The 16743-nt window shown below is 37.8% G+C and overlaps 1 protein-coding gene across 3 annotated transcripts in view; it reads right to left on the bottom strand.

Moving 5' to 3' along the window:
* Positions 1-16743, bottom strand: part of MAGI2 (membrane associated guanylate kinase, WW and PDZ domain containing 2) — a 691018-nt gene that overhangs the window by 213644 nt on the left and 460631 nt on the right. For all 3 annotated transcript variants that reach the window (XM_057364469.1, XM_057364467.1, XM_057364468.1), the window contains 2 exons: positions 14742-14955; positions 3731-3810 (listed from right to left, as the gene is read on the bottom strand). In XM_057364469.1, coding sequence (XP_057220452.1) covers positions 3731-3810; positions 14742-14955 — 294 coding nt within the window. The remainder of the gene's footprint in view (positions 1-3730; positions 3811-14741; positions 14956-16743) is intronic.

Genomic DNA, 16743 nt, shown 5'->3' with positions numbered 1-16743 from the left:
GATGACGGATGAACRCTAGGTGAAATCAAAGTTTTATTTATAGTTGTAGGCCTACTTGTACTTGAAAACTAGGAGATAGGAGAAAGGAGGTTGACATAAAAAGAAAGAGAGGGTTAAGAGTGATRGAGACTACTGCTTGGGATGGATTAGTGATGAAATTAGTGAAATTTTTAAAAGAAATAAGTGAAACTTGACATATCTGATCCCAGGAAATTTCAACAGCTGTTAAATCTCCAAATTGGATATAGAAGAAAATGTTGATTTTTCTCCAGAAATAAAAATTCCCTAAAATGAATTAAAGAATTTGAAAAAAACTAATTGCTACATTTCTTAATGAAAAATTAATTTTCTAAAACCTGTGATATTTCATGTCATTACAGCTGAACTGCCTTTCAATATTAAACTACAATTTTTACTGCCTTATGGGACTTGTCATTCTTTTCCATATTCTCTCCTAAAGAGCAGACTCTGTTAGAAGACCACTCACATAATATACGTGTAATCATGCAAAGCCTATGAATCTGCTATGTTTTATAATTTTACAGGAAATTTAGCAACCACAGAGTCTTTGCTTCTTACAGAAGCAAAGGGAGCAGAATTATAACTTCTGTAGTACTCTACACATAAAAATTGTTTAATCAATTTTGATGCAGAAAAAAAAGGAATCATTTAAAAGTAGTATTTAAATTCAGAAAACAAAAACATTGAATTTATGTTTTCAGCTGAGAAAACACAATTACTTCCATTAAGGTCAAGATTTTTTTTTTAGGAAATCAGGAATGTGTAAAAAATTGMATCTGTTATTGTAGAACTGCCAGGTGTTTGTACTTATTGCTATTATGAAACTCAGAGAGTAAGAGGCAGCTCTTGCTTCAAAGACCTGCCATCTAAGCAGATCTGACAGAGTAAAAGTCAAAGTAATTTGCTGAAACTCACACAGAAATTCCATGAGAGAGAGACAGAAATAAAGATCAGCACTTAAAACCTCCTGACCTACAAAGGGATTTAGAGCAGTAGATGTCATTAAAGAAGAACAGAAAGTGTCTGCAGCATGCAGGTAAAGAAAGCTTGACTTGGTGGAGCTTGTCAATCTCTTGGCAAAGGCATGTAAAATTTTTTCAAGAGGGGGGATGTGCTGGAAGGTTGATTCAGATTTTGTGAAAGGAAATGAGCAAGCACTGGGATTTGCAGATACAGAAGCCAGAGACAATGAAGAAATYATATTTGGCAAAGGAGTATTGAAGAGCTGAAAGTGGAAGAGAGGAAATGCCTGGAACAGAGGGGGCCCACAACATCACGAGCCYAGAACATCAGGACTCTGATATTGTACTCTGCTTGGACATTGTCTGGTGTGGAAACTCTGTGCTGGTGGAAGAATGGAAGAGGATTTGGAAGGATTTGCGCTGAAAGAGGAACACAAAAGTTGGTTTATTCACAATGAAAACCTGATAGCAGAATCTGGTAGATTGATAAAGACCTCATAATGTATCTCAGAGAATCAATACGAGTTTCAGATGTGACACAATGAATGTCAATGAAAAGCACGACTTATGCAGGTAGTGAAAAAGCATCGAGGTAAGTATGATTTCCTATCTAAACACTAATGTCTTTCTAAAATTTTGTATCTCTAAGTAAAATATGCCAGAATGAAGCATAAAGTGTAACAGAAAAGATGTTTGGCATAAAAAAATCTACCAATCCATAGCTGAAATGAATTATTGAAGTTAGATTAAATTTAAACAAAAATTCCAAATCCCTGTGTGCTGTAGCAAAGTCCCTTGTGTTGGACCTCCATGGCAAGGTACAGTAATTTTAAGGTATATAAGTGATTTTGAAGAACTTTCTCTTCTGCAGGTATTGGATTAAAAAAAAAAAAAAGACAAATGACACTTTTGAACAACAGAACCTCAGAAAAGAGAGGATGTTGCAAGAACAATCATTGCAAGAATAGAAAATCTCTCCCTAAAGTATTTTATGCRCCACTCCAAGTACTTTGCATTAATGACCTGAGCAACCTTAAAAGAACAACATGACCCAGCATACTATAGTGATTCAGTAATTCAGTAGTCAAACAACTATAAAGTAATGCTTTTTCTGTAATGCTCCAATTTTCATTTTAAATTGTTTCAGATACTTTTGGATTTTTAACATTTCAKTGCTGTTCTGGTATCAGTACAAAACAGCTAACAGAAAAATAAAAGGGAAAAAGAAAAAGCAACACATGTTTACCCCAAGTAACTCTGTGCAATGTTACTCCATGGATAGTGATGGATTTTTTTTTTCCTGCTTTTTCTACTAGTATTTTCTAAGGAGCAGGCTAAGATGCAGCTTCATTTAAATCATGTGAGAGATTTAGAAAGCAAAGCTCCCGTGCCCTTGTTTTGTTTCAGTATCACACCTCAATTATAATCACTARAATTTAGTCTGGGAGCTCATGCTGTCCATGCTAGAAAAAGCATCACAAAATCATTCAGACATGTAATTTCTGATGTCAGAAGAGAACGTCAGAATTGTTGCTGAAATAAGGAAGCGATTTTCAGAATATAGCAATCTTTCAAAAGAAAGCCACTTACAAAAAAAACCCCAAAAAACCAAAAAAACAAACAAACAAAAAAAAAACCAACAACCCAGGAACATTTTTTTACCAAAGCACTGACACTGCAATTCATACAGTCAGCAACTCCTCAGTGACCTCTTAATCAGCCCTGAGTTTCCTTTCTGTTAACAGAATTTACATTTACCACATGAATATATTTTGGAAAATTTAAAATAAATCAGATGCAGTACAGGAAAACTTATTAATACATTTAAAATATTTTAAAATGCTTAGAATTAATGCACATAGCATGCATGCATTTAATGCTCTGTATCTCTCGGCAGTAAAATAAGTAGCAGTCTTTAGAAATCATTACATCTTCTAATCGAACTGACATGGAAGTATTAAACAATGAAAAAAAACCCTTATCAGAAACAGATTGATTACAACACATTATTTCTTTGACTTTATTAAATGATTTTGATTACTGATGAACTTTACCAGAGAAAAATTAGAAATTATACTGAACACAAAGATAGTTTGATATGATTTGTATTATTTCATATCTCTGAATCGGTCAGTATAATAATTTCTCCTGCACAACAGCTACAGCTCCTTTAAGCATCCTCAGCAGTATAYACGCTTTTAAATTTTAAAGCATTAGCAATGTAGTACCCCCCAAATCCAGCCTTGAACTCTGACAGACACTGATCTCTTTTCTCCCTCCCACACCCTGTTTTATCAGACACTATTTTGTTTAAATTGGCTACTAAATAGCATAGCACTGTACCTTTAAATACAAATCAAACAATATTCATATTCCCACGGTGCTGCTAGTTTCCCTTATGCATTGAATCGCCTGTAGATTAAAAGCTCAGAATCTGAAAAGGGATTCTGTTCTGCAGACCAAAGTTCTCTGTAGGAGATGAGGGAGAGGGTCAGTCCCGGAGTCACACACACAACAGGCAGAAAACACACTTGTGATCCTCAGCTTTGGATAGCATCAGAAAGGGGAATAAAAAGCAGAAACACATGGCACACTGAGAACTGGTATCACTTATGGCTTCTAACCAAAGCAGCAATTAAACACCTTTCATCATTCCCCCAAATGCCTGATTTTTGTAAGAACTGAAAGAGAGACACACACACAAAGGAAAATCCCCTCTAAGCAGCAAGGAAAACTTAATCACCTACCATTTTCTTTGCACTCTTCTGGAGGTTTAGCCTTTTTCGCAAGTCGTGGATCCAGCCATGATGTTGTCTTTGTGTTATGGCTGAAAAGAAAAGAGATCACTCTGAGCAGACACATACTGAAAGGAATCAAGTTTATTCCTTAAGAAAAAAGGGTTAGTCCAACAAAATTGCAATCGATACACTTAATTTGCTTACTGGTTCTAAGTAGCCCTGAAGGAGGTGTAAGAGTAATTGTGCAAGGCAGCTGTAAATTTGGCAACCTCAGCTCCCTGTCCTCAAAGCAGCTATTTTTATTAAAATCAACTAGAATGTTGCCAAGTTAACCTCATTGAAAATGCAGAACTCATCCAGAGCAAAAGGAATTTATTACAAATACAGTGTTCTCCCGTTGAACGAGTGCAGGCGACAGGATTCTGTACCATTCTCACAGTTTTCAGATAGAATTATTTTCGTCTTAAACCTGTCCTTTTCATAAATACAGGTTTGTTATTTCTCAGCAGCAGCCGTGACAAGGCATAGCAAAAGTGATGCAAATTACAGCATGCTCCTGCAAAGTCTACATTTCCGGACAGGATGATTAATGATACTTTGTTTAACAAACCTTTATCTCTCCATATATAATCCTTCTATAGAGATAAAATAGATATGCACAAGCTGAATGAATCATGTGGCTCCTTTCTATACTCAGAATAGATCTTTGAGAAATCAGCCATCAAATAGCGTTGAACTGGCAAACTGTTTTCTGGGAGATTATTTTGCCAAACGAATTGATACTTAGCACAGCTAATGAGAATTAAAGCCAGACCCTTTCAATGTATACCTTACCCACAAGCAATTAAATTTGGAGCCAAATATTGTAAATGTATYAAGCAAGACTATAAAACAGAAAAGGATGTGATCATTACTCCCTGATTTTTTGAGATGCCTTTCCTACAATACCATCATTCAGAGACACTTCTAACCCATGTTTTATTTATCTCATACATCCTAGGAGGAAGCTTATTCCATACATACTGAATTATTTAGTTTATTATTAATTTGCTGTGTCATTTTCAAGTGTGCTTACGACTTCTCTTATAAACATTGGTATAAGGTGCACAAAAACAGGGGACCTGGCATAAAAATGGATCAGGATGCAATTGTTTATGAGTTTGTGAGAAACTGATACAGCCCATGTGATGCCAAGACACTGGCTCCTCTAGGGAAAAATAAATAAATAGAGCCAATTCCTTCTCCCACCTTGTATTCCATGGCAGATTAATTTTCCTCTGCCTCGATTTCTCTCTCTCATACAGTGACAGTGCCTACTTCTCAGCATAACTGTCACCATGTTAAAGCTTCCTCCACATTTTGGATGGGAAAGAAGGTAGATGAGAGTTACGTATGGATAAAATGGCAACTAAAACGAAAATTGAGGCATTGAAATTATTTTTCCTTTAAAGCATTATGTAGTCTAGAACACCATTTGTGACAGGTAAAGAGGATAAGCAAACCCTTCCCTTTGAGAGCTGAGCTATATTTGCAGAGTATGAAGAATGATGAGCCAAAGGTAAGGTGAATTTGAAACGATGCCAGCTGCCTGTGCTTGATTGCAAGTGTAACTAAGAYACTTTCTGGGAAGCTCTGGCTGCCTGTGGTCTCCTGTAGGGTGCATTTTTATGTTGCAGTCACAGCCCAACCACAGCTTGTGCAGACATACTTGAGCTAGCTTTAAATTAACTGGGGGAGATGCTCCAACAGTGTCAGTGCAGCAGGAAGGAGCTCAGTGTGGGCTCATCACCCCAGCATCCATCCACTGAGCTACTTGGGTGTGTCCAGCAGCACATGCTGAGCTCCACACCCCCACAGGTACCCCGACAGCAGTGCCAGGGCTCAGAGCAAGCATGGACACAGCTCTGGAAGCTGCAGTTGCATCTCTGGAGTGTGGGCATGTCTGGACAACAGCCACCCTCTCCCAGCTCTWAATTCTGAATGATTTCAGGGACCCCCACTGACTGCAGGGACTAAATCAGAATCACAGATATTTTCATGCGGCTTTAAAAGAGCAATGTATATGACTACTGTTAGCAATGTTTGCTGTGGTTTAGAGCAAATCTCAAAGCATTTTACAAAGGAAATAAAAATAATCCCACCTGTTTTAAAAGTGAAAAAACAGAGTTACAGAGTCATGAAATTACTATCCACAGYCACGAAACAAGCCAGTGGTAGCAGCAGTACTAAAAGCCAACTCTGTTGCAAGTCAACTGGCCAATGTCCACACATCAGAGCAGGCCAATTCACCAGCCCTGAAAACACCCTRTAACATCTCTAGAATGAGTTTTCAAGTATCTGCAAAGACAGATGCCAAGCTGAAAACAAGCCCAATTCAATATCGATATTTAAAAAATGTGAATTAGTTGAATTACAACSTCCAAGGCTTTTGTTGAAACCGAGAAAAGCAAGCAAACAGCTATGCTTCCCTTTAGCATAAATGTGGCATCCACAGACCCAGCAGGACTGATGTCCCAGTTTTGTGCAAGACAGCCATATTAAACAAAATCATAAACAAACTAAAAAATCAACAGCTCTTCCATCAGAAGAGTGATCCTTCAGTCTGCAGTGAAATTTCAGAGAATGGAGATGATATTTMATTTAGATCAGCTCTTACATCTGTCAATATCCTCCTCTAGGTGCATCTGTCAATATCCTCTTCTAGGTGCATCTGTCAAACCCATTGAGCTATTTAGTAAAAGCAAAACTCAACTGCAAGAACTTTTATCTATAACAAATAACTGCAGCAGCAAAGTACCTTTTGAAATTCATCCCTCTTTTCCTTACCTGTATCCATGCCTTTTCCCTCGCCYTGCCTCTCCACTTTACAATCTATAGTAAACATACAATGTAATGGGTCTAARCAACTCTTGTGTTGGGACTTTAAATGCTTCTAGACAAGTGCTCCAGTGGATAAAAGATCCTTTCCTGCTCTGAAGAAGGACTTGAAAGAAGGCAGAATCAAGCCCACCATCTTCTAACATCTCTACAGCACCATCAATGTCCTCTTATGCTCTCCATAGTGCTGTTTGCTCAGATCACTTTAGCACCAGGCACACAATACGCAAACACTCCTGAAAGGAGGACAGACATGACTACTGTCAATGCTCTCCGTAAAAGAGGGGAATGAGTCGCCTTGGAGTACAGCATGGTATTTTTTATTCTCTGTCCTGCACAGGTTTACTTGGCAGGGTACTTTTCCAGTCTCTCTTGTGTCAGCTAGTCCATCTTCAGCTCTGAAAAGGATGAGAATCTGTAAAATCTGAAGGAAGACAACCTTTATCTCCTAAACTGTTTTAAATATAATTTAAAGGAGGCTTTGATAGAAAAGCTTGAACTATGGAGAAAGACAAGGAACAGTAGATTGGCCAAATTGACACCAATGGCAAAAGTAACAGTAATACATATCTGCTGCACAGGCTGTGCACACTGCTTTTTAAGCACTAAAAACTCTGTAGAGRGCATAACCTGCCTGCCTTACCATTAGGTCTAATCATGTCTGTCCATTTGGGAAGTCTTACAGACAGGCCAGAAGGAAAAGGGTCTGGGGATTTACAGATTAGTTAAGGATGAATTGTAGGTGAATAGCAGAAGCAGCAGTTGTGGAATAAATGCTCAAACAGGCATTTGGAGCTGTTGTCAGGGACAGAAYGAGAGTGAAGTGATGCAACAAAAGCATCCTGCGAGAAATACAGCTGTGGCTCCACCAACATTTTCCACTGACCAATGTTTCATTACTCAGCAATAACTATACCTTATCATTCAAAATATGTCTAGAAAGCCCATCTTTACATAATTTCAATGATTTTGATTACTAGTTAGGACTACAGAGACAAGTGCTGGCAAATCAATAATGCACTTCTTAGAATCAATCTTAAAACCAAGAATAAATTCCTAATTTTTGAAACTTTGAAAGCAGTTCACAAAGGATCCCTTTGGTCTTGCTTCAAAGATGAAGCATGGAAACAGCATAAGTTAAAAAAAAAATCATCCTAATTTGTTACCTGCTATACACAAAATAGAAACTGCATATAGGCCTGAAATGTATTGCAGTATTTTTTTTTTTAAAGGTCATTCAGTAAAGAATTGGAGCCTAATATTWCAGCCAAAAGTCAATAAAATAATTATTGCTGAGCTAACTTAAATCCTCCTCTTTGCCAAGTATTTATACCAAGCAGAARCAGATCATTATAATCAGAGTCCTCTGGTATTAGTTGCACATAATCTAAAATATTTGTGGAAAAAATGTTGTTCAACTGGTTTAAAAAGAGTGAAAGAAAGCACAGAATACTTCCCAGAAATCTTGACTCAACCYCCTGTTCTTCTCCAGATTTTCTTTGTAGCTCTGCTTTTAAGACTTYACAGAGACTGTTTATATGCCTCTGCTCTCCGTTAATAGCACTGGAGCTGGGTACCAGCACCAGAGGCTCACTGGGAATCTCACTGGATATTCTTTTATATCTTTAGGAAGTAAAAAAACACTAGGAGTGTGGCTTTTCTTATCTAACAACGTGTTATCTTTTTATCATAAATATTTGTAAGCAGATTATTTTACTTAAGATTTGAATATAATGGATTTTTGTTAGCAATCTGTCAGTTTAAAGCACTTTTACAGATAAAGTTTCTTGTACTAACAAAGCCTTAAGGCAATCTCTTGAAATATTTTTKAAGGAAATATGGAAAGTACTTACTGACAGGAATAACCTAAATGCCTTTTAAAAGCACTGCAAACCTATCCTAAAATGTGAGTCTTGCAAGGTATGTAATTTACTTGTTATTGTGAAAAGCATTTCAAAACTGGAATTTACCAGTGTGCTGCTTCAGTGTGTTTGGGTTTTTATTGTGAACACATCACATTTAAGCTGGTTCTCGATCTAACAACTTGAGCAAAGGGGAGAATATGAGAAAAAAACTGCAACGCTCTGTAGGTCCCCTGCCTCCAACAATGCTAACCCCTCCCTGCTTTTTTTAATGCTTATCTGCAGAGATTGTCAAGTAGCACAATAATGATTTTCAAGTCTTTCGTGTGTGGAAGACATGGATAAGGAAACAGAGCATTAAACCAGCAATTTTGCAATCCATCCATTGTGGGATCCTACCACAACCTCTTGCACACATGTAGGAACAGATACAAAAGGAAAGTTGTCTTCTGGCAGTGGTTTGTAGGGCAGCAACTGTTTGGTTTGCAATTCATGGTGTGCTCAGAGYTCATGGTCCTTAAGAGACCCGGGTTTGGGAGTGCCTTTCCTGTGAATCTTAGRTGGCCTTGTGCAGTAGATAAGCTCTCATGTCCTCAGCCCAGATATGGTGGAGCTGCCTCTAGGCATTCACAGGAGCAGAAGATGCTTATCCAAGATTTTTAGGGGAATATATAGAAGCCTAAAGTCTCCTATGGTAATTTCTACTGTTGAAGTAATTCTCTTTGACTCAGGCAGTTTWATTTCTGACAAAGAATGGGCTTCATCTCATGTGACTACAAAAATTGCATGGCTAATTGTGTAGGATTCCTCTCTCTTCAAGGGAGAGACGCCTGTACAAAATAATTTATCTTACCTAYCTTTCAGTGGGACTACCTAACCATACAGTGACCATTCAGTGACATAATGTTGCTATGTCACCTCCCAAATGGCCTCTGGCTGTCACCTCAGAAGGGTCTTGGTTTTGAAAAGTTCTGTATCATATCTGTCATGATCATGGAAATTATTTGGGCTATTACTGTGCCTCTTCAGTGGTGCTTTGGCTTAGATCAGGAAGTCACTTTTCAAGTGAATATCTCAGTTATGTTCATTTTTCACACTATGCATTCTCCAAGCTTGTTAGCTTTTCACTTGAATTTAAATCAAAAGATGAACAGCAGGAGCTCAGTTATTGCACTACATTCACAGGCATGCAGCCCATGGCACCTGAAAAGACCTAGAAGCTGTGGCTGCCGGGTCATCAGCACCAAGAGTTTCACTCTGCAGTCTGCTGGTATTGCTAATTTTGATATGGATGTGATTTAGATCAGAAGGAATTCAAAATGGTTTTAACTCAAATCTGGTCTTACGGACTGAGTTCAGGGTCCAGAGGTTGTAGGAAACTAAGTGCACTCCCAGAGACCAACTTTCTTTTCAGTTTCATCTGAAAGGGATCCAGGGTGGGTACACAGAAATGTGAACCAAATCACAGTGTGTGAAGCCAACAGAAGATTTCCTTCAAAAGTGTACTCTTGACACAAATTACATACTACTGCAGACATGGTTTTGGATATCTGGAGACATCCTTACTGGTAGAAACAGCTATATTTTGGCAAATTAATTCTGCCCTTTTATATGGACAGGATAAATCAGCCTCTGGAGGTAATTATCTCTCTCCATTGACCACAGAAGGAGTCTTGGCGATCGGTTTATATTAGATACCTAATGTTATATGGCAAGGTAGGTGAGCTGATTCTTCTAGTTCAATAAATACAAAGGAGTAAAGTTATAACACTACAAATATCAGAGGAAATGTGCTGGAAGATGAATTCTGCAGAGCAGAGCAGCAGAGACCTTTGGGGGAAAGACTTGAAATAAGAAAGTGAGGAAAGACAAGAGAAGTTAAGTTGGCAGTTTGACCTGGGTGTCAGCAAAGATAAAAAAAGTGAGAGCAAGAGACAGTATACCACGACTACAGACTGACAAAGTCTTTACAATATCAATAGACAGGAGAAAAAAAAAAAGAATTCAGCATTCCACAATTTTTTTTCAGTTCTACCATCTTCACAATCCTAATTAGTCATGAGGCAAGGAAGTGGTCTCAGCTTTACCTTAAAAACTACAATGAAGAAAACTGATCCCATTGAAGTCAGTAGCAATATTCTTAGAAACAAACTTGGCTAGGATTTTACTTTTCCAGTTCGTAGCTGTACCTGAAATTACAACAGCTGTATTAAAAATTTAATGGCCGTTTTTTTTTACAGTGAAAAGGAGAGTTCTTGGCAAAGAACGATTTTATAGTTGTTTCTTACTCTTTTATGGTGCTTTCATAAAAAAAAATAAATCGTTAACAACTAGAAAAAATACTGCAACAGGTCCAAAAAGCAATGCTGACTGTGCTGTTTGGAGGAGTAAATGTTGAAGCAGTAAGAGACTGAATATCTATCTGCAAGATGTACTGTAAAATGGTTTGTTAAACCTCATGTGGCCATATTCTCCTAAAAATCATTTGCACAAGTCAAAGATGTTTTTTTAAAYATGTTCTACAGTGCTTTGCATTTATTCTAGACTTCTCTCCACTAAGAAAACAACTAATATAGTGCAAGCAAAAGAAACCACATATGCTTCTGAATAGCACAGACTCACATAGCTTTAGGTTTCATGTCCTACTCTCTCTGCACTCCTTTCAGAGTTCTGCTGCCTAAAGGCAGAGAGAGGACTGGAGAGAGAGAGAAAAACAATTCTGTCTTTTATTAAAAAGCATCAAAATGTTTAGCTAAGTGTACAGGACAGCCTATAATGTARTAATGTAGGGGATGGAGCTGGATAGTCAGGTGAGGGCCACATTTCAGGCTGACTACACACGATAGCACATGCACTGAGAATCTTGGTCCTGTTTTATTCCCTTCAACATTGCCATGGACCAAGATAGCAAGCATTGATTGCTTGGGATCCAACATAACCAGCACCTGCTGACTTTATGAGGATAACCCAAGCTTGGCTCTCTAGTGTGCAGTTTGAGAGTTGTTGGCAAGGTGAGGTCTGAAGGCTGTGGGGAATCACAGCCTCTCCTTAGCCCCTGGAGAGGGAAAAGTGAAAAATCAGTGATGACTGTCATTTATTTAAGCAAGCCAAAATATGCCACACTTATCAACTATATTCAAAGCAGAAAAGAAGGAGCAAAAGTGGAGATTTTTTTGACGGTATTCCAATTTATATACAGCCTGTTAATTATTGCATGTTCTCATTAGCATATGTTCTCAGTGAAACCAAATGTAAGAGATGGARTCCTATTTGTGTAGTGTGTGCCTGTATTTGAAAATTCAGATTCATATGTAAGRGAGGCTGGAAGCAGCCCAAGAAATGTACTTAAGTARCTCTTCCTGAAAAACAGTGGTAACTATTATGTTGCAAGAAGAGATGCTCTTGTTCTGTCTGTGAATGCTAAAATAGTTAAACATAAGGTCATGCACCTACGTCAAAAAGGGAAAGAAAGGAAGAAACAGACCAAGACATGCTCTAAAATACAACTGTCCTCTGAATCATTTAGTGAATCTGGTAGATTATATTTTTTTTTTGTCTTTGTAATCCTTAGGCAGAGGAAATTSCTTTCACTGTGCTTTACAAAATGCTAACTGAACCATTAATGATTAACAAATAAATAATCCTGTCTATAGACAGTTATCTTTCCCCTTGTGAAGTCACTTCCTCTCTCACTGTAAATCTGCCACATTATTCCAATGGCAGTTTTGGTAAGTGAGATCACACACGAATTTTAGAGGTTAATTTGAGGTGAATGAATGAAAATGCTGTCACGAAATCTAAGACCTTTGGGTATACCTGTGACAACCTTGACTTGAGATCATTTGCCACTAGAAGGCTTCGGCATTTAAGGGCACAATTCACATGAGCCTCAAATAAAGCAATAAAAGATGCTGTCTAGTGTGACTTTTTTTCTGAATCATTGTGATGTACACTTTAAAAATGTTTGTTTTTCATCTATTATTTAATAATCTAGTACAATCTTTACTACTGTTCAGGGAGATGTTGTTAGACAAATAGGTTTTTGTTGTCTTTTTATCTTTCCGTTTTTTTGTGAAAGCAAATGGAGTCTCTTCATGCCATTAACCAAAGTGACTTGTAAACAAAGAGGCAATTTAACAGCATCCCCACAGCATTACATTCCCACTTAACCCTGCAAAGACTGTGCAATGAGAAAACTCAAATGATCAGAGAGTTGTTCCTTTGCTAGGATTCTAGTAAATGATCTAGTATTTTTACAGATGTGTAATTGCAGTTTTTTGCAATTACATTGTTCAAGAATATAAACCCCAAAGCAAGAMGCTCTTACAACAGCCCTTCTATCAAGTCTGCACCTCTGGTTGATTTCTTTGCTTTACATAACATTCATTTAGAGGAAGTGAATGATGAGCATTGTCAGAACTGTAGTGTAAACCAGAGCATTTTCAGAAAAGGAAGTAAGCTGTAACATCAAAGGAATTTGAAGAGTGCAATGGCAGTTCTGTAGAGTATCAGGGTTATTTTCATTCACTATATATGTTACAAAATAKATATTCATTTTCTATTAAATTGCCTCCTGCTCTATTTACTACTCTCACAGTTTGGTGTGTTAGTGATCTACCCATCATCYCTTCCCCCATCTCCCAAATGTATCAYAGGTTTTTGTACAAGTAAAATAAAAGTGCCATATAATTCAGTCTGCTTTCTCCCAGAGCRTTCAATATGTGAAGAAAAATTAAATTTCAGAGCAAGGTAAGAAGGAAACAAGGGTTTCAACTAGCCCTGAGGTCATTCTAGTTCTCTGCTTGCTTGGGCAAAGTTATTATAATTATTCTTTTTCTAGAATAAGCATATTTTTGCCCTTTTCAGCAAAGAGACTTATGTTTTAATACTTACTGCTATTTTCGGCCTTGCATGTGCCAGAAGCTATAGTTGGTCATGCCACTGTTCATTAAAAAGTCATATGTACAAACTTTATTCTAAACATTTGTTTACACTTCATATGATAAACACAACATTTTACATTAAACACAGGACTAAAAGCAGAATTGACACCATCATTTTTTTTGACTTACTAATGAGCAGAATAACTGATAACACTCCAAACTGAGGCAGTTCCTTAAAGCAAACCTAAATGCTACTTCTACCTCTCTAGTAGAGTTCCACKGATGAAAGTGTTGATTTTTTTATTCTCTTATTTCTTTTGTGCAACATAATGTTATACCAACTCAGACAATCGTTGTATTTTTATTTTTGCAATCTATATTAATCACAGAATCATAGAATRCGCTGAGTTGAAGGGATCCATCAAGATTGTCAAGTCTAACTCCTGGCCCTGTGCAGGRCACTCCAATCAYACCCTGTGCCTAAGAGTATTGTCTGAACTCTCCTTAACTCTGTCAGGCTTGGKGCTGTGACCACTTCTCTGGGGAGCCTGTTCCAGTGCCCARCTAYCSTCTGGGTGAAAAACTTTTTCCTGATATCCAACCTAAACTTCCCTTGACTCAGCCTCAGGCCATTTCCTTGAGTCCTGTCCCTAGTCAAAAGAGTGACGAAATCTTCCTTCCTCTTCCCCTTATGAGGAAGCAGCACCTGCAATGAATTCTCCCCTCAGTGTTCTCTTCCCCAGGCTGAAGTGACCTCAGCTGCACCTCCAGASCCTTCACCATCCTCGTGGCCCTCCTTTGGATGCTCTCTAAGAGCTTAGCAAGAGCACATAGAGCATAAAGGACTTTCACATCCATTTCTTCAGTGAGTTACTAATCAGTAACAGGTATGCATAGTCTACCAACAGGGAAAAGTTTCTACACATAACTAATTCTCCTTACGGTCTGCTCATTTATTTTACTMTTTCTATATATAGCATGGTCTCCCTCTACTGTTCACTAGCTACTTTTTAGTCCACTCATCTTTCTTTCCTTTAACCAACAAAAAGCTTCACGCTCTCCACCTCTGCCCACATAAGGAAGGACAAACTCAGTGACTGTGTTACTTTCCCAGCAGAAACCACCAGAAGAGCAGAAGGGCCTTGCTTTCAACAGAAGAAACAAAAGCTTTAATTCCTGCAATCAAAGTAAGCAGACCAGTTACCTGTCTTAAAAACCAGCAGGCTTCCATCTAAATCACTAATGCTGGAATTGCCACCASCCCTCGGGAGCCCTGACAGCCAGAACATTCCTGCTGTTTTAATGAGGAGAGTGCAATGCTCCACTTCACCATGCAAACCATTTTCCCACCCAGTTAAATACAATACAGCTATTAAAAATAGAAGACATAAGACTTACTCAATAAAGTAGACTTCCCCCTTTTCTGTATAAGCCATTTCCCAGTTATCAGGCAGTGGGCCCAAGTCATCATTCTCTTCAGGTTTAGTTTGTTTCGTTACATCCATATCCTCCTTCGCTTCTTCAGGCTGACCATATCCTGGTGCAGGAGAAGGTTGGGTGGCAGACACCTCACCCGAGACAGCTGTACTCTTCTCTTCATGTTCACTCGATTCTACAAGAGAAGAAAAATTACAGGTTTTGGATATCCAGACTAATGGTGAAGAATTTACTGGGTGCAAGTCTCTGTGAACTGCAAGTCTTGAAATAAAGAGAAAAATTCTKTTTGGTTTACACAGGTCTCTGATGATGCATTTTATTTGGAAGACAACAAAAGAAAACAAAGCAATAAAACCAAACTGAAACAAGAAACTAATAAAGAGTTCTGGCTCATTCTGYCCCAGGAGTCCTTCCAGACGAGCAGAAAGCATTGAGCAGAAGGCAGCTTCATATCCAGAAGCTCTACTGTCTCACATCTTAACTTTTCAAGCTATACACACATAAAAAAAACTACCCAGCTGTTTTACTACAGATCCTATTCAAGTAAAATAAGTATATGCACTAATTGCTTTAGCAGTATCCATGTAACAAAGAAACCAACGATATCGATCAATTCATAGCAGTATATTGACCATAGAGAAAGTGGTTGTGAGTTCATTGCTGATACAACCTGTGGGAGGCTTAGCTTCCCACAGCCACTGCCAAATGCTTCAACATGTCAACAATGTAGTCTACAGTAAAGTTCAAGAGAATGCAAATTTATTAAATGAACTAACAGTGCACCCAGAGCTAGGAACTATGCAGGTAGCTGTGTGAAACATGTAGAAGGTGAAAGACAACTTGGGTGAAATATTCTAACTAGTGATGCTTACAACAGCAAGAAAGAAGAACAAAAAAAAAATGAAGAACAACTGTTAGAAAGGCACAGGTTTTAATAAACCCACAGAATCAATAAATTTGATATTATAGCAAGCAATRGTAAGAGATCAAAGGTTTAGGAGAACTAATAAAGACTGAATAAATGATGCTAAAAATGCAAGTACAGATTGTTCTTAAAAAAAGTATAATCAAAGATAATTTTAATTAAGTCAAGATGTTGCAATGATCTGCTACTTGAGACAGAATTGCAYAAAAGGTGAGAACTAGATTAAATTGTTAAGGATGAACACAGAAAAACGTGGGCATCTGACAGCAAAGCAGAACACTCTAGAAGGAAGGATACAGTCMGGACATTAGAGGTAACAAGAACACTTTCTGTAAGTGCAATAATCAAAAAAATACCAATAGCAGACTCATTCTACTATGTGGGAAGGAAGGAAAGCTAATAGGTTGTGATGCATAAAAACCCCAAGGCAATTAGTGCTCTTTTTGCCTCAGCCACTACTACAAAAAAAATCCCCTGTGATTAAATGACTAACATAATTAACGTCAGCAAYAGGGCTAAAGAAGGTGGAGTGGGAAGAGAACAGGTCAGGTGAAACTTGGATGAACCAGCTGTTCTCAGTTGGCTGAGCAGGATGAAATGGAACTTAGGGTACAGAGAGTACCATGGAAATAGACTCATTACTTGTAAGGGCAACACTTAGACTTTATTGGGAAAAGAAACTTAGAAACAATCCTGGTTTCAGTGACTATATATTCTATGACTTATATTTTTAGATAGTTTTATTTTCTTAATTTCTGAGTACTTATGTTCTCCTTGAAATTATTTGCTCAATTAGGCCATTTTGCCTTTTTATTTAAAAAAAAGAGAAGGAAGACACATGAAACTGTAACAGAACATTTTTTAATTCCTAGAAGGATTGGAACTTGCAATCAAACACCTATCTGTAAACTCTTCAGAGATCATAAATATTTGTCAAGRCTTTTCAGGAAGAAAGTGTATCAAGCTAATCTTTTTTTTCCTTACATGACATAGTGAAAGATGCTACTTCCTGGGGATAAATGGTGGCTATAGCTTCCA

This window comes from Malurus melanocephalus, unplaced genomic scaffold, assembly GCF_030028575.1.
Source record: "Malurus melanocephalus ecotype Western Australia unplaced genomic scaffold, MMel_1.1 scaffold_39, whole genome shotgun sequence".
Taxonomy (NCBI): domain Eukaryota; kingdom Metazoa; phylum Chordata; class Aves; order Passeriformes; family Maluridae; genus Malurus; species Malurus melanocephalus.
Note: the sequence above shows the minus strand (reverse complement) of the source record. Positions and strands in the feature narration are given on the sequence as shown.